Raw genomic sequence first — 19,004 nt, forward strand, 5'->3', positions numbered from 1 at the left:
AACTACCATACGGATTCCCAAACATCATTTAACATTTCAAAGAGTTGAAAGTCACAAGGTGGTCAAAATAATAAATCCCAAACACCCCATAGTCTCACATAATTTCTTAACTTCAAATTTTATACTTTTATTATTCTTAGAAAACTATGTATTTTTATTTAAACCATGCTCTCTCCATATATAATTTTAGAAATTAGAAACGAAAGAATATATAACTTAACACATTCCAAAACTCATTACATCATTCATCTGTTCCATCGTGTGTATTATAAGGAAACTCTAAATGATTTTGAATAGTAAACCCAAAATCAAAGAGAGATAGGACTCATTTACAATCCAAGTTGTTGCATGCGGTTTTCTTGACATCATGACTTTTAAAAGTAAAACAAAAATAAATAGATAGGGCCTATGTAAATCCAAGTTGCTCCATGGGGCTTTCGTGGAAATAATATTGCTATTTAATTTTGTCACTTGGATTGTTTGAACTTGATTAGTTTTGAGGAATTTAAATTTATTACTTAAAAAAGAGTTAATTATACGAAATATTAGTTTCGAGGAATTTAAATTTATTACTTAAAAAACGTTAATTACACGAAAGGTCTATATGGTATGCTTAATAATAGATTGAGTGACTTGGGTCCCTAGTTATTTTAAACATTTTTAACAAGGTAAATTGGAAATAAATAATCCCAACTTTTGTGTATTGGCTGATAATAATCCAAACTTTAAAAATCACTACCAACGGTCCCAACTTTCAGGTATTTTTGTCTCAATGGACCTCCATTAAAAAACACTTAACGCCATTATGTTTTTTCCTGAATTTCAAACGATGTTTTAGGGCTTTTGATCGGAAGAACGATATGATTCGACTGATGTAAAACTTATCTCGAAACAGTTATTCAAACGACGAAACAATATTTCAATTCGGGTATTTGAATTTTCAATTAACAAAAATCAAGTCATTTGAAAACTGTTTGGATAAAGGTAGTGATTTTTTTGTAAATTTGGGGAAACTTTGTTTGCCCTTATTTATTTTTTAATATTTGTTGAATTGGTTGTGAGTAGAGAAAAAAGAAAATTGTAATAATAAAGGCGTAAAAAAGTATTATTTAATTGAAAATGAGAGAAAAATGTAGTTGTATTTATTGTAATTATAGAAATGGGGGATGGGAGAATGCTCTAAGACTGGTGAAACATTTTAGTCTTTTTTTTTGTCACTTTCTTTTTATATTTTGAGTTATTATTTTTTATAGTAATTTTTAAGGGAATTTTTATGCTACAAATCCTTTTAATTTTTTTCATTTATATCCCTATTTATAGAATAATTTGACTCTGATTTTTATCCGGCCTAGGGTATTTTAAAGTGGTGTATGAGATACAACGGATCCAATCATTCCAAATCTTCATTCAATATTTCTGTTTAATATGATTAAAGGAGACTTTGAAAAGTAAACTCAAAATAAAAAAGAGAGGTGACCCATTTACTATCCAAGTTGTTGCCTTTCGTGAATCATAACCTTTGTAAAGTAAATCCAAATTAAAGAGAGAGATGGCCAATTTAGGATTCAAGTTGTGCATGTGGCGTTGTAGAAATTTCTTTGTTGCTTTTGTTATTATTATTATTATTATTATTATTAACATTTAAAAATGAAATTTGGCCCCACAACGTAGCAATATTGATTTTTTTTTATTTGAGTCGTTTTACTCAGATTTGAAAGTTTCAACACCTCCTAAAACAATCTTATTTATGATAATTAAATATTGTAATAATAATACATAATTTTATTGACTTTAACAGCTCTTGTGGTTCACATCTTGCGATCAATAATTCAATATATCCTCCTTTCTTTGCAATCATCTGGTGATCATTTCTTTCTCAAAAATCAAAGAGACTTGATAATTCAGTATCTCATCCCAAGCACACCTTTAATGGCTTCTTCAAGTTCATCTGCTAACAAGTACGATGTGTTTCTGAGTTTTCGTGGCGAAGACACCCGCAAGACCTTTGTTGATCATCTTTACGCAGCTCTTGATCAATGGGGCATATGCACCTTCAAGGATGACGAGAGACTCGAGAAAGGAAAAAGGATCAACGATGAGCTCTTACAAGCCATTGAGGACTCGAGAGTCTACATTATTGTATTTTCCAAAAGCTACGCATCTTCATCATGGTGCTTAAACGAGCTACTGAAGATCATGGAGTGTCATAAGACGAATGGGCGTATTGCTTTCCCCGTTTTCTACGATGTGGATCCCTCTGAAGTCCGAAAACAAACCGGATCGGTCGGAGAAGCCTTTGCCATACATACGAACAAGAATGAGTCAGAAGTTGGAGAGTGGAGAGAGGCTCTTAAAGATGCAGCCAATTTGTCTGGTTGGGATTTGAGAAAGACCGCTGATGGGTAATCCTTCAATATCTGACGTACCTACTGTCAAATTATAAAAGTAAAAGTTAGTCATGTTGAAATAAGAACAGTAAAACATGAGATATGACACTTGCATTACAATTAGTGCATTATAGACCTAAAAAATATCATTCATGCGGCTTCTTGTGCAAGTTAATTGAATCCCTTCTATGATTTACAGGCATGAAGCTAAAGTCATAAAATTAATTACTGAGGAGGTTTCACTCAAGCTACGTCCCATTGATATAAACATTGATGCAAGCTTAGTAGGCATTGAACAAAGGATGCAAGATCTTGATTCGTGTTTAGAAATTGGTTTAAATGATGTACGCATGATAGGGATCAAGGGCATGGGAGGTGCCGGGAAGACCACTTTGGCTCGAGCTATTTTTGATAAAATAGCATTTAACTTTGAAGGCCAAAGCTTTGTTGAGAATGTGAGGGAAAAAGCCTCACGGTCAGGTTTGGAGAAGTTGCAAGAACAAGTGCTTAGAGATGTATTAAAGAATAAAGACATTACTGTAAGCGGTGTTCATGAAGGAAAAAGGTTGATGAAAAAGATGTTGCGTGGAAAAAAAGTTCTTGTTGTTCTCGATGATGTGAATCATAAAGATCAGCTTGAGATGTTAGTTGGTGATACTTCTTGGTTCGGGCCAAGAAGCAGAATTATAATCACAACTAGAGATGGGCAGGTGCTTGAAGCACACAAAGTGGAATGGATACGTGATGTCAATCTTTTAACGAACGAGGAAGCAATTTGCCTCTTCAATAGGCATGCATTCGGGAAAGATAAACCACCTAAAGAGTTCGAAAAGCATTCACAAAAAGTCTTAAGCTATGCTTCTGGTCTTCCTTTAACAATCAAAGTTTTGGGTTCAGATTTGTGTGGTACAGATGCTAGTGACTGGGCAGATGCACTAGAGAGACTCAAAACAATTCCGTTGAAGGAAACTCTTAAAATATTGGAGCTAAGTTATGAAAATCTTGAGGAAGATTACAAGGAAATATTCCTAGATGTGGCATGCTTCCTTCGAGGTTGGGAGAAAGAAGATGCAATAAGAATGCTTGAAAGCTCCGGATTATATGCTAAAAGCGGTTTAAGAGTTCTTGAGCAAAAATCTCTAATAATGACTTCAAAAAACATTTTAGGTGGAACTATTATAAACATGCATGACCATCTAGTAGAGTTGGGCGTGAATATTGTACGTCGTGAGCATCCGAATGAGCCCCACAAACATAGCAGATTGTGGGTTCAGGAGGAAATCGAACATTTCTTGACTAATAACTCGGTAAGAATGCAGTATATTTGTAAGGTGGAGATAGAACCTACAAGTTTTTTCATCAATTAGAACACAACTTTTATGATTCTTGTTCTTGAATTACAGGGTAATGATGCTGCAAGATGTATAAAAATGTATATCCCACCTGGTAGGATATTGAAAGGTCTTGGAAACATGAAAAAACTTAGATGCCTAATTGTGAACAAAGAGTTCGAGAATTATTTGGGTAACTATGTGGTGATTGATGAAGCTCGTCTACACTTTCCAAATTCGTTACAATATCTATGTTGGAACAAATACCCTTGTTTGTGTTTACCCAAAACGTTTGAAGCAAATAATCTTGTTTCACTTGAAATGCCTTTCAGTAAAATCAAAGAACTTTGGAAAGGGGGAAAGGTAATATGGTTGATTGACTGTTCTTTAATGGTATTATTATTATGATATATATGTATATCTATATTAGCTGGTTATCACAACAACATATGTTCTTTTTTTTTTCTTTTCATCTTGTAATAGGTTATGGAGAAGCTCAGATTCCTTGATTTGAGATGGACGAAGTTGAGGAGCCTTGACCTTGGGCTAACTCCCAAACTCGAGAGGTTAAAGCTTGAATGTTGTGATGATTTGGTAAACCTTGACGTGCATGGTGGATGTCTAAAAAGCCTTGTCTACTCTAACTTATATCGGTGCTTTAGATTGAAATCTATATCTTTTATTGAGCAATTGGAATCACTTGAGGTTCTTTATATAAGTGGATTGAATCTGAGGGAATTCCCGGGTTGTATAGTCACAGGACACTCCAGCAATAGTTTGCTAGAGCTTCATCTTAGGGGTAATTACAATATAGAAGAAATACCCTCATCAATTGGAAATCTTCGTAACCTTGTCTCTCTATATCTCTCTTCTTGTAGAAATCTTAAGAGTCTTCCAGGAAGCATTTGTAGTCTACAACATTTGACAGCTCTTGACCTTCAATTTAGTGGCATAGAGGAATTGCCAGAGGACCTTGGCCAATTGGAATGCTTAGAATACCTTGATTTAGGCTGTACAAAAGTTAAACATCAACCTAATAGCATTTGTATGTTGAAACGTCTGAAAACCCTAATTCTTTGGGATTGTTATAGGTTTGAGAAATTACCAGAGGATGTTGGTGAATTAGAGTCGTTGGAGGAACTGAATCTACAAGGTTGCTCTAATTTAAGAGAAATTCCAATCAGCATCTGTAAGTTGAAACGCCTCAGGGAGTTGAAGCTTCGAGGCAGTTTTAGGGTTGAGAATTTGCCAGACGAATTGGGTAATTTAGGATGTTTACAATTATTAGGTATTGAGAAAACCGGCATAACTCAGATTCCACAAAGCGTTTCTTTGATAAAAGGTCTGAAAATAGAGAAATCTGAATTGAAAGATAAATATCTGACGAACAATAGAGTGCTTGTAGCAACAGAGCTTAGAAGGTACTCTCTTTCTCTCTCTCTCTCTCTCTATAGGTCCTCTAAAATGGATCTAACAACTTTGCTCGGATCAATCCGTGTTGTTGATTAGCGGAAATCACCAACAACACTCGGATCTCGGATCTTAGTTTATTTGATTTATTTGCTAGAAAGGAAGAAGAAGAAGGTTGGAGAGAACTTTATTTCCTGGAGTTGTAAAATGAGTTCTTTTTGAGTTGGTTGGAGTTATGGAGAAATGGGTAAAGTGTCCCTTATATAGGGTCCCCATTTCTGCAAAGTTTACATAATAAACCTACAAAATAAACGTACCAAGTACGTAATACACCGACTAAAAGCAAACTAAACGACATACACAATCCTAATAACAATATAGAATATTGGCCCTACAATCTCCCTCTAGGATTGAGTATGTCGAGGAACTTTCGTCAATTTCTTTGCTTTGTCTTGATTTCTTGAAACTTAGTACTTGTCTTTGATCCAGGATCTTAAACGAGACTGGATTTTGGACAATTCTTTAATTTCCAGTCTTGTAGACTTAAACTTCAATCTTATTTTCTGGAAAGGATCGGCAACAGCAAATTTTTAGAAACATCAGATGCGGGAGGCTCGACATCTAATTTTCTTTTGTTGACTTTCTTGAGCGAACTGGTTTCTTTCCTTGTCTTCGAATGCAATCAGTTCATTTTTTTAGCTTCAACCACCAACTTTCACATTCTCGTTTTCTTTTAAGCGCTTCAGCACCTGCAACTTCAAGCAGACTTGATCTTGATCTACCTGTCCATGTACACCTGCACAAAACTTAGAACGAATAAGATTCGTTCACAGACCCTCTCGAGGATCAAAGAAGAATTCGTTCACAGGCCCTCCCAATTTCAGTCCCTCAACTTGTAAGTGATTTGTCTAAGTCCCATGTTTCCAACAAACTTTGCATGAACGACCTTGACAACAAAACACATAGTTTTGAATAAAACAAGGTTTAGTAAAATATGTACAAACACAATAAAAACTTAAAATGGTTTTTTTCATTTTCTTATATTTTTTAAAATTAGGAAAATATATACATAATATGCATAATATTTTGAAGTTGAAACATAAAATTAAAAAAAACAAAAATAAGATAGAAGTAAAGATGAAATTAATATTGCATATCAATAATATTTACAAAAAAGTTTACTAAATTATTTTTATGAGAAAGATCACGACATGAAATCAAATTATCTGTTAACGTTCTATATCACACTTCTATCTAGACATTATTATGCCAAGAACCCAAAGTTGATTGTAGATATAATTTGTTCACTTTAAACTTAACAAGTATTTGGATGTCAATGTGATATGTTAAGGTATAGATTAAGCACAATGCTTGTTTGGTCCCCATTTAATCTGACATGTTACAGACTTCATCATACCTCGGGCTTAATTTGCTTTCACATGTCACCTCAACTTGACTTAAACATTTCTTATTTGATCACAGTACGCTTATTGACACTTTGTACACTTTATTTTGGACACTTGACTTTATCTAGAAAGATTAAAATAAAGCAGAAGTTCAGGGCCTTAACAATCAGGCCGGATAATACCATATTATCGCGCAAAGAAAGTCCAAGGCTTGAACAAAAGAAAGAAAATAAAACAAAGCAGAAGATTCAAGGCCTTAACAATTAGAACTTATATGACTACAAACGTAGAAAGTTCAAGGCTTGAATCAAAATAAATGAAGAAATAAAGCAGAAGTTAAAATTTCTAAAACTGACTCTTTTTCTTGAATTTTCTTTTTCTTTTCTGACTCTTTTATTTTTCTTTTTCTTTTTCTTGCTTTTCTTGATGCTTTTTCTTGAGTCAATAAAAATAAAAAATTGACACTGATTTCATAAGCCAACTGTGATTAGGTAAAGAGAGGCTTGGGTATAACATGTTTAATTACATTTGATCCTTCATTGATATGAATTTAACGGAATCATGCAACCACATCATAAACGTATAGCCACTAGTACCGGCATGAATTTTAGGTTTATATCACCCGATACTTACTTGTTTGTCAAACCTATCTACACATTTGTGAGTGATTTTATAGACTTTTGATCTATTATTCTCATGTGCTGGGATCTTTACATACCAATGTACTATCATTTTCCAAGGGTCGGATCAAATTCTTAATTGAAAATTTTAATTATCCGATTCCCTCTAGGCAGGAGCTCCCTCTTAGCGGGACAGATTCTTTTGAATTTTCTTAAATATTTCTTAAATAGGAGTAAGATGAAATTAATATTATATATAGAATTAAATTTTTTTTGATAAGTCAAATGACTTGATTTTGTTTTTCTTAAAGTAAATTGAAAATCTTTTTGGTGAGTTGATGTTAACTCATTTTTTCCCTCTAAAATTGTGACATATTTTAAGAATATTTACAATTTTAAAACAAATATTAAGATTTACTCAAAAAAAATCATGCCCAAAGATTCAACGAGAAATAAAAATCGGGCACGACTAAAAGCTTTTGTAAAGAAATCGGCAAAGTTAAAATCAGTATGGACCCTTTTTATGTTGACAAGCTTACGATCAAAACAATCACGAATACACTGTATTCGGATGTCTATGTGTTTTGTCTTAGAGTGCTGGACCAGGTTTTTAACAATCGCAACGGCAGCCTCATTATCACATTTGATCGTGGTATTATAGAAATTCAAACCGTAATCCAGCAGCTGATGTTGGATCCAAATGACTTGGGAACAGCAATTGGATGCAGCGATGTACTCGGCTTCGGCAGTTGAGGTGGACATGGTCACTTGCTTTTTGCACTGCCATGAAATCAACCTGTCTCCCAGAAATTGGCATCCTCCTGATGTTGACTTTCGGTCTAAGTTGCATCCCCCATAATCACTGTCAGTAAATGCATGAAGTTCCAAGGGAGACTCTTTTGGATACCAGAGTCCCAAACAAGGTCTTCCCTTCAAGTATCTGAAAATACGTTTGACAGCGGTAATGTGAGATTCTCTTGGATCTGACTGATATCTGGCACACTAACAAACAGGAAACATGATCTCTGGTCTGCTTGCAGTGAGATACATCAGTGAGCCAATCATTAACCTATACAGGTGCTGATCAACTGGCTTTCCCGATGGATTAGGAGCGAGAATCGGTCGTGTAGTGATTGGTGTCATGAATGCAGTTGAGTCCTTGAACCCGAACTTCTGAACAATGTCGTGAACGTACTTCTCCTGATGAATCAAAGTTCTGTCTGTTTCTGTTCAACTTGTAAACCCAGGAAGAAAGTTATTTCTCCCAATGAGCTCATCTCAAATCGCTTTTGCATGACCTAAGAAAACTCCTTGCACATATTCTCATTTGCAGACCCAAAGATAATGTCATCAACATACACTTGGACTAGAATTAGATCACCCTGAACCTTCTTAACAAAGAGTGTTATCAACAATTCCTCTTTTGTACCCATTCTTCACTAGATGGTCAGCCAGAGTGGCATACCATGCACGGGGTGCTTGGTGCAGATCATACAGTGCCTTGTCAAGACGATAAACATGATCAGGATAATCCGGATCTTCAAAACCTGGAGGTTGGCTAACATAAATTTCTTCTTTGACCTTTCCATACAAAAAGGCTTTCTTTACGTCCATCTGATATACTTTGAAGTTCATATAGGACGCATAGGCCAAAAAGATACGGATTGCTTCTAATTTGGCCATAGTGCATAAACTTTATCATAATCAAGTCCCTCGTGCTGCCAAAAAACCTTGTACAACAAACCGGACTTTGTTTCTAATAATAACCCCCTTATTGTCCTTTTTATTCCGGAACACCCACTTTGTTCTGATCGGCCTTTTATTTTCTGGTTTCTTGACCAGCCTCCAAACATTTAGCTTCTTGAACTGTATGGCCTCAACCTTAAGAGTTTTCTCTCAATGCAACTCTGTAGTCTTGGGTTCGACCTGTGAAATAAAACAAGCAAAAAGACATCTGTTAATTGTTAATGTTACCAGAGGTGCTACGTGTTTGAATGTCGGCTGATGGATCTCCAATAATATTCTCAGTCGGATGTCTTCGGTGGATTGGCAATTAAGGAATTTTCTCGACATGCTCGACTAGTGTTGCCTATAACTCAGTGGATAAACTCTCTATGGGATGAAAAACAATTAGGTCCTCTAAAATGGATCTAACAACTTTGCTCAGATCAATCCGTGTTGTTGGTTAGCAGAAATCACCAACAACACTCGGATCTCGGATCTTAGTTTGTTTGATTTATTTGCTAGAAAGGAAGAAGAAGAAGAGGGTTGGACATAACTTTATTTCCTGGAGTTGTGAAATGAGTTCTTTTTGAGTTGTTTGGAGTTATGGAGAAATGGGTAAAGTGTCCCTTATATGGGGTCCCCATTTCTCCAAAGTTTACATAATAAACCTACAAAATAAGTGTACCGAGTACGTAATACACCGACTAAAAGCAAACTAAACGACATACACAATCCTAATAACAATATAGAATATTGGCCCTACACACACTCTCTCTCTCTCAGCTAACTTTCACTTGCCATATTTTAGTTGTCTTAATGTAAATGGATAAATACAAATAAAGCTAGCTAGTATGAACATATTTTTAACTTTGACAGTCTGTCAGAAACATGTAAACAAAAGGCTTCTTTATTTTGAATAATCAAACTACAAATAGATTCATACAGATCATAGAGAACAAATGGGGATAAAACCCTAATAATAACAAAAAGATTAAAGACTATACTGTGACTGTTCTATCTTATCCTTTAATATGGAAAGCACAACCTTTATAGCCACAAGATCATTCCCCAAGTGACTATTGGAGAAGAGATGATTATGGAATAAGAAATCCTTTGCATGATTGAGGGATTCGTACTTGTTTCTTCATTAGCGTTCTTTTGACAAAAGAAAGTCAAACGATGCTCATTAAGGCTTCCAAGTTTAAGTCTTAGCATAAAGAGTCCCTCAACTTTCTAAGACTTGTAAATTTAGTCAAACATTGACTCCTTTGTCTTCGCTACTTCCGGCTTATGCCTAACAAAGTAATTCCTTTCACGATCTTCCATCATCATGTAAACAAAAAATGCAAATAATAAGAGAACAATTATATGTATCACATGTTTGACTTTGAATTAAACTATGTATATATATTTCAACACAGTCATCTTGTACTGAAATTAGCAAATTGGGTAGTAGTAGTAGTAGGGTGTGAATGGGTCGGTTCGATTTTGGACTAAAACCGAACCAAATTGGTTTCGGTTAGTGGTTTGGGTTCGGTTCGGTTTTAGTTTTTTCGGGTTAGCCAAAAATAATGAATTTGGGCCTTAAGTTCTTTTGTTAGTTAATAATAAATATGATTATACATTTGGGTTAACTATATATTAAGCTATTATAAATTACTTAAGTTTTAAACAAAAAATAAAAAATCTTTTGGTTCCGTTTTTTCACTTTTACTTACACGCGAAACCGGAACTGACTCGGACGTCGGATTTTGCTTCGGTTTGGTTATTTCGGTTTGGGTCTTTTCAGTTTCAGTTTTGGATCGATTTTTTTAACTGGTGCAAGGAGCAGGTTTGTAAATATTTATGCAATTGATCAGAATGTGTAACATGTTACCTGTGCTTCTTTTTTTTCTTTTCTTCTCTTGTTTCTTTTTCTTTTTTTTTAAACATGTTGCCTTTGATTCTAATGTTGATCTCATTATGTTTTTAATTAGCTCACATGATCTAATTTTGCTAAACTAATCACAGATCACCTGCTTCTATGTTCAAAGCTTCTTTTATACATAAAATTCCTGTTCTATTTAAACTTGTGAACACAGTTTAACTATCATGGAAAGCCAAACTAATGTGATTTTCTTTGAATTTAATCTAATTTCAAACATTATGTCATACTTATTTCTGGCTTGCGCATGTTTAAACATTTCTGCAAGATATTTGTTTCTCTTATTCTAACTAAACTAAAAAAATAACTGGATAAATAACTTAAATGACTTGACAATGATCTTGAGATTATTGATTTTAAGATAACCTTAACCTACAAAATTCTTTGCTATAATCGCTAACTTTATCAGTCTATTTTTTTCCTTTTCTGTTGTAGGATCTATTATCTACACCAATGCAAAGAAACAGAGGGCGGTCATCGGAAATGAAGAAGGTATTTGCTTGTATGCTAAGAGATAACAGGTCTACGGCTTTCAACACTTTTCTGTTATGTAAATTTTGTTGAACATTAGTATTAATGAATCCTCTTGTAAGTTGATATATGTTTTGGATAAATGAACGAAACACTTTGTTTTCTTTTTCGTTTGAACGTAATAATGTTTTCTTATAAAGTTTTACACATAAGAATAAGTTTGACTTTCATTAGTCAAACATTACAAGCTTGATTGACTATGACTATAATTACCTCCCTCTTTCCTATTTGCTTGAAGAAGTAGCTTAATAGATTTCGATTAGCCTCTTTAACTAGACAATAAACATCTGCTTTGGGAATCATGCTCCTGAGTATATCCGATACCATACCAATATAAGATGACACGTTTGACCCGGTCCTTAAACGTGCTTCTGCATATCTGTCAACTAACGGGTCTGGACCAGGTGGGTTTCTGCGGTCACCAGGTGGAGTGGTCCCCATTTTGTCCCCTTCATATGGAAGCTTCTGGAGGCAATCGACAGTCGGATATGAAGACTCATTTTCTACAAATCTAACAACCGTGTTTTTACTCTCGTCACAAAACTTATCCAATGCTTTACCTGCAGCATCAGCGAGAGCCGATTGCAGGGTCGGAAACCGCCTTAATTCCTGTTTTTATAATATTATAATGTTACTTACAAATCCAGTATTTATAAAGTATTTAATAAGAGTAAAAGAGTTTGACCTCAGTTTCTGCAATCGACTTCCTCACAAGTTCTTTTAGGACGAAAGGCACCTGAAATACAAACACTTATTAAATAATAAAAGAGCTACTTACCTCGTTCGGGAGCAATTAAATGTGGCTGATAATCGTCTTCTTTTGAAACAAGTTTCCTCACATTTTGTAGAGAAAGATGCTTATCAAACGGAAGCATCCTTAAAGCAGCAGGAAGTTGGTGGTCAAACACTCCATATATCCAGTCACCACCAGGCCGACTGACATAGTATTAAAAATCCAAATTTAATGAAATGCAACAAAAAAAAATCATCTTTACGTGTATGTGTGTGTGTGACTTACTTCATGAGCAATCAAAGCGAACTAGAAAACATCAACACTCTTGCCATATGATTCCCTACGATATACTTCAGGAGGCCAGGAGCCATGTATCGATCTGAAAGAAGCACAAAAGGAAAAAGATTAAATAATTCAAAAAAAAATGTTAGAAAAAATAAAAAGGCTTCATTTTTATGATAAAATATCAGATTTTATTACATGATCCAGTTCCTCCGGTATGTAACTTTTAAACGTCCGGCTTCATCTTGCAATACATTTCTGAAAGATTTTTATTTTGGTGTTATAGTTAAACAATTGTTATTTTAGTTGATATTCGAAAACAAAGATTGTCTGGTAGGTGCCTCGGTGTCAAATCCCTGTGAATTATGGCATGCGGTTTATGGTGATGAAGATAATTCATACCCCTGTATCATACAAAATCGATTTTCATGTGTGAAAATTCAAAAATTTAAGCCGATTCTTCAACTTTTCAAGAAAATGTAGATGCTAAAAATGAAATTTATGAAAGTTAAAAATTTCAAAACTTTTTGGTTTTAAGTTTGAAAAGAAATTCCACATCAAATTTGGGTTAGAAAAAATAATCTGTTTGACCTCATAAAAGTCAAACCGTACTCTTTGGGATGATTTTGGATGAAGATAAAACCACAATGAGTGTTCAAATCTTAATTTTGCATTCGGTACAACTATTTTTTTCACCGTGTACAATCTTAAATGAGGTTAACAAAAAATAGAAGTGAGAAATGACATACCTTGCGATATCCAAAGCATAAGACACAGCAGTCAATGGATCAAGTCGTCCTTTCTTTTTTAGAATATCGTACAAACTTCCCTAAAAAAATCCCACATTTTTAAGTAAACGCTAAATCAATGAACCCAAAAATAAAAATACCCACATTTTTTAGATATTCCGTTAAGAAAATAAGCCGGTCCGAGTCTTTCAAAACACCAAGAAATTGCACTATGTTCAGGTGACGCAACTTTTGCCATAACTCAAAAACGCTTTTCTGTAAACATATTATAAAACAGAAGATCAGATGACCAAATGAATACCAATGAGTTCATGTTTGACTTTATGAGAGTCAAACAGACTATTAGGTTTGACTTCAATTGGTCAAAGCTAACCTCACTTTCTCATTTGATGCAATTGAAGACCGGATTGTCTTTGCAGCGACTTCTGTACCGCGCCATTTTACTTTATAAACTTCACCATATGCACCCTGCTGACATTAGCAAGTTTTTAACATAAAACTAATTTCAACATATAATATTTTTAACGATTTAGATGAAGTACTTACTTCGCCAATAAGAACTGCTTCTTTCAATAGAACTTCAGTGTAATGAATCCAGTAACATGGAGCCTGAGAATCAGCTACAATCTGTAGAAAGATACGGTTTGACTTATGAGGTCAAACAGATACTCTTGAACTACAAATATTAAGATTACTTTTGATGTTGTGATAATATTATTGAACTCATATCATTATATTTCATTAACATTTTTCTGTTTAGATTATCAGTACCATATACTTAAAAGTTAAAACACTTATCCAATAGTCATATTTCATATAAAATCAAACCATTCGAAAGGCTAAAATGGTAATTTACAGTGTTCCAAACTATCCATTCATAACATTTATCAAACAAAAGTCATGGTCCATTTTGCATCTGGTAAACAATAGGTTTGACTACAAGGCAGACATTTTCATTGACTCGTTTTCAATAAAGGGAAAATAAGGTACCAGATCAATTCCTCCATGCGCCTTAAGGATTTCGCAAATTTCCAAATGGCCTGCTCCAAGTGCATCCAAAAGCGGCTGCAAATAATAATCAAAACCACCCTCAGCAACAACAATAACAATAATGCACATTGAAACACCACCTAAATTTACAATTTCAGGATCTTGTTAAAAGAATAACACTTACGGTCCGACCCCATCAGTCAGTAGAGTTAACATCCGCCCCTTTCTCAAGAAGTAAAAGAACAATTTCGGTACAACCTTCACAAGCAGCTAAATGAAGTGCGGTTCTTTTATCATAATCTCCTACATTAGGTTCCACACCCTTATCAAGCTCTTGCATAACTCCCCATTTGTTGCCCTTACTCGAGCAGTAAAGAAGACGGTAGGGCCCATCTGAGTCGGTTTTTCGCACTTGACTTTGCTGCAAACATAAGATAGAACTAGTAATCATGCAAAAAGAGGACAAATGTTGTAAAAAACTGAAAAAAATTGCTACATATTATACCTAGAAATTAGTATCACTGAATGCACTAAATTTGACTAAGACTTGGAAACTAGAGATGTGGTTTGACTTTTTTTTGTCAAACAAGTTACCACTGGGATTCATAAGTAAAGGCTTAAACAAGGTTATTAGTGTGAATTGTGCATAAAATGTTATAAAAAAATATTTAATCTTTAAAAACTAACACTAGTACTATGCTACTTGTTTGTCTGAATTATGAACATGTTATCTCAAAAGAAAAGACGTGGATGTATTAAAATGCATAAACAACAAGAACCCGGGCCATATTATGATTATTTTCCCCGACTTTACCAAACATATAAAGGATTGTAAGCCTGCACAATCTTATGTATAGTTAAAGAGACAGCTTCTAAAACTTAAGGGAAGGTTGAAAAGTTGACTTTTTTGGTCAAATGAAAGACAGGTTAGAACTTAGAATCATTAATAAATGTAGGATGCACTCATTGTTGGGTTCATCTACGATTGCAAGAAGCGAAAGGGGGCGACGATGGCTTGGGGCAGCCAGCCCTAGCTCATTTGTTATCCTGCTTATATTATTAATTAACATTGTAATCTCGTGTACTTGTAATTGATTATCACTTAAATAAATTATACCAAGTTGCCACCCATAGACAGAACCACGTTAAATCCCCGACACGTGTGTCGTATTGTTGCTTTTGTATAACGTTCATGTGGTTTAATCCTAAGTTCCTAACAGTCATGGGCAAAAAAAAATAATAAAAATTTTGCCTACAACAAGAATCCTAATTTGACCACAAGATTCAAACTTTAACTTAAAAGATTAATTCAAATAAGTAAAATGAATCAACTACAAAAACATGATCATACATAGGGGAAGGTTCATGTACATTTTAATCTTAACATGAGAACTAATACCAATTTATAAAAAAATGAGAACGTAAGAAACAATACCAATCTACATAAACAATTATTTATAATAACAAAGAAAAATTACGACAAAATAATCAAAATCAAGAACAAAATAATAACAGCAAATACAGATAACAGCAAAAGAAAAAATCTAATAATAACAACAAAATATAAATCAACAAATACTTATAACGTCTCAATATCGAAAATTAGCAAATACTGAACAAAAAATAACAGCAAACACCTATAAAAATAAACCTAATAATAATAGCAAATTGGTTCTCACTGTTTTCATGTTAAAAATAAAATGTATTTGATCCTGTTTCATCGTATATATGCCATATTTACAAGCATGCTTCTTAAAACTTCAAACCTTACGTACATACCAATAAACATAAGTTCACACAAAATATATATAAACATGAAAACAATAATGCTATGATCTGAATTTATTTAGGATTAAAAACTGACCATGGAAGGTGATGTTGAGGAATCCATGATTCCAAGATTCCCTTGTTGAAGCTGATGAAAGCAAACAGTTTGAAGATGAGCATTGGAGATTTATAAATAATAATATGGGCCGATGGTTTTAAGGAAGATGCAAATAAGAAGACAGAAAAACTGAGTCACCAAGAAATGTAAAATGGTTTGATTGTTTAAGAGTAAAAGAGAAAACATTGAGTAAGTCGCCATGCTTGATTGGTGGGAATTAGCAAATGAAACGAGTAGTGGTAAATTTGGTGGAAGAAAAACAGTTTTATTTTTCATTTTATTTTATTTTATTTTTTTATTTTTATTTTTTGCAGCTTAGAAGTTGAAAGTAAAGAGTGTGTGAATAAATGAGTGTGTGAATCGTTGTTCCGAAAAAAATAAAGGGATTTTGGTTTTTAAGTATCATTTGAAAGCTTGCACGTGAATGAGGTGTCGTGTATAGAGATGGATTAAACGGTCTCATGAACATTGAATGGTTATAAATTAAAAATAAAATATAATAAATCCATATTCAACTTCTCTTATTAATACCCCTTCAACAACATCATAAACAGAATCACGCAAGTATTATCATATTGATGAGTTTACGCACCCTTTTTCATGTATTTTAAGGGTGGCATGTATGCACTCCCTCGTATTCTCCTATGATTCATTACTTGTTGATTGTTTATGCCTTAGGTAATTATGTTCTTATGTATTTATGATGGAGGAGCATTAACACGCATTGAATTGACCACATATGGTCCATGAGGAGGAATAATTGGAATGAAGTTTGGGAATAACTTACAAGATAATAATATGAAATTATTATTAATTTTAATTCCTTTAATTTTGTCCATCTTTTATTTGTTTCCCTTTTTATATGTAACCATTCTATTATATATAAGAATGTCTAGGTTCATAGGAAGATAATTTTGAAGATTGAGAATATTGTAAAGAACGTTTGTTCTTGAACCTTTCGGTTCGTTTATAACCTTTCGGTTAGATGAAGTCTATGAATTAATCAATTGTGTTTGAGCCATTTGAGTAAAGCCGTGAATTCGGCATCAATTTAATTGCTAAATGGTCTCATTGATTGTTTATGCCTTAGGTAATTATGTTCTTATGTATTTAATTGCTAATTGGTCTCGGTATCAACACTAACTTCATTTAGTATGATCATATACTATCCTATTATTTTGGTTTATCCAAATAGAACGAATCGTCATTTACATTTATTTCCTATTCATTTATATTTATGATTGATCTACGATGCAAGTGAGTTGTATGATTTTTGCCTTAAAAATATATATATATATATATATATATATATATATAACTTGTGTAATTCTCACCAACTTCTCAGTTAACCATTTTATTTTTATATATGCTACATGTATTTTGTGTGAAGATTTGCCAAGTTATGAAGACATCTAGTAGACCCTCGGTTATTTCAAAATGATAGAATATTGAATTGTTTTGATTAATTTGTTTTTGTGTAACATCTTGGATTATATAATAAATTTAATAAATAATTAGTGTCATGAGCTTATGAGCAATCAATGTATCGGCCTGACATATTCCGTTTTGCAGTGGTTGAGTTTGATGACCGTCTGAGTCCCTCTCACTCTAGCTTGAAGCAACTAACGACTGTGACGACCCATACTGAAGCATTCGAACAGTTGTCCAACAACATCAACGGCCTTGCCAGAGTTCCGCGTAATTGGTTGCTACATCGTCGGACTAAGACGCGATCAGGTTGAAGTCAAGCTCAAGAAACCCAAATCCTTACCGAAAGCTATAGAGCTTTCTCGATTGATTGAGCAAAAGCTTAATTCCTAGGGACTAGCTTGGAGATAGCATTGGTTTCACCCAACAGCCAAGTGAGCGCGTCACCAACAGCCCAGGTGCCTTATGCTAATACTCCAAGTCTCTTGTGTCCAAATTCCATCCCTACACTAGCTCTCTCACGACTTAATCCGATAAGCCGACTTACTAGTGTTGAATTAAAAGACCGACATCCTAAAGAGTTATTTTACTATTGTTATGAAAAGTATCGGTTGGGACACAAGTGTGTGAAACCACAAATGCTTATGATCATTGACTCCATGGATGAACCCACGGACCTTCACCTTGAGGACAAGGTGAATTCAAGCGGTGTGGAATGATATGTGCATCAGGTTACTCTTGCAAGCCACGTCATTGGTTATTAAGATGTTTTAGTCATATCTTGTACACGTGTTGAATAAAGGAGTAGAGCGGATGCCCCATACTCCATCCACGTTTCCATGTTTTAGGTTACTCGACCCCATGTTCTATGTTAAGTAATTATATCTTTGGTAATGTTTGGTATGCATGAATGAGAGGGAAAATGGAATTATATATATATATATACAAATAGCAAGTTTCTTAGGCTTTACCACTTGTACTCTTTGCTTATAGACTTATACTTTTAATTTTGGTCTCTCATGTAAACAAGGGTTTAAAGGGTGTGGGATGTGTGGTAGATATTGTTTAACTTTCAACTTCTTCCACACACGTCTTGTACTTCTGTTTTGGGTCTTTAATGTATTTATTTGTTTCTTTCCAAGTCTCACGTATATATAAATAGCAACTTAAGGTTGCATAGATAGTTGTATCCTAACTTTAAGTGATTGTACTTAATTTTTCTTTCTTATCTTTTTACTTAAACTTTTTACTTTTTAACCCTCACACTTTTATATCTTTTACAATCTAAACTTAACACATTTTCACCTTCAACTATGATCTATATATCTTTCATCTTTTATAAATTATTCGTTTTACATTTTGGTCAAGATTTTGCGAGTAAATGTCGCAAAGTGGGTGTGTGGTTTAATTTTTTTACACATATTTTTCCCATTTAACGACTCTGCCGCAACCCGCGGGTCCTATATTAATTTAATTATTGTTCTCTATGCTTTATGTGTTTTGCGTGCTTGGTACACCATTTTTACGTCTACTTTTCTTTCGGTTTTACTTTAACATGGTTATTGTTTTCTATGTTTAGTTTCTTTTATTTATTTCTTTTTTA

General features: G+C 33.9%; 2 protein-coding genes and 1 pseudogene across 2 annotated transcripts in view; 2 read left to right on the forward strand and 1 right to left on the reverse strand.

The window, feature by feature from the left end:
- The window catches only part of LOC143629028 (disease resistance protein Roq1-like), a 127,765-nt gene extending 116,385 nt beyond the window's left edge, over positions 1-11,380 (forward strand). The window contains exons 3-6 of the mRNA XM_077098419.1: positions 3,791-4,081; positions 4,202-5,119; positions 11,239-11,295; positions 11,375-11,380. Of these exons, the coding sequence (XP_076954534.1) occupies positions 3,791-4,081; positions 4,202-5,119; positions 11,239-11,295; positions 11,375-11,380 (1,272 nt within the window). The remainder of the gene's footprint in view (positions 1-3,790; positions 4,082-4,201; positions 5,120-11,238; positions 11,296-11,374) is intronic.
- LOC143629051 (TMV resistance protein N-like) lies at positions 1,906-3,796 on the forward strand. Its single transcript, XM_077098432.1, has 2 exons — positions 1,906-2,402; positions 2,587-3,796. Exons 1-2 carry the CDS (start codon positions 1,930-1,932, stop codon positions 3,752-3,754), a joined length of 1,641 nt encoding a protein of 546 aa, XP_076954547.1. The 5' UTR covers positions 1,906-1,929; the 3' UTR covers positions 3,755-3,796.
- A 128-nt stretch (positions 11,381-11,508) lies between the features above and the next one.
- Positions 11,509-14,466, reverse strand: LOC143629029 (serine/threonine-protein kinase VIK-like; annotated as a pseudogene).
- Between the last annotated feature and the right edge of the window lie 4,538 nt (positions 14,467-19,004).

The sequence above is a fragment of the Bidens hawaiensis genome, unplaced genomic scaffold (genome assembly GCF_021521415.1).
Source record: "Bidens hawaiensis isolate Kalapana, Puna unplaced genomic scaffold, B.hawaiensis_p1.1 tig00005142_1, whole genome shotgun sequence".
NCBI classification, from domain to species: Eukaryota; Viridiplantae; Streptophyta; class Magnoliopsida; order Asterales; family Asteraceae; genus Bidens; species Bidens hawaiensis.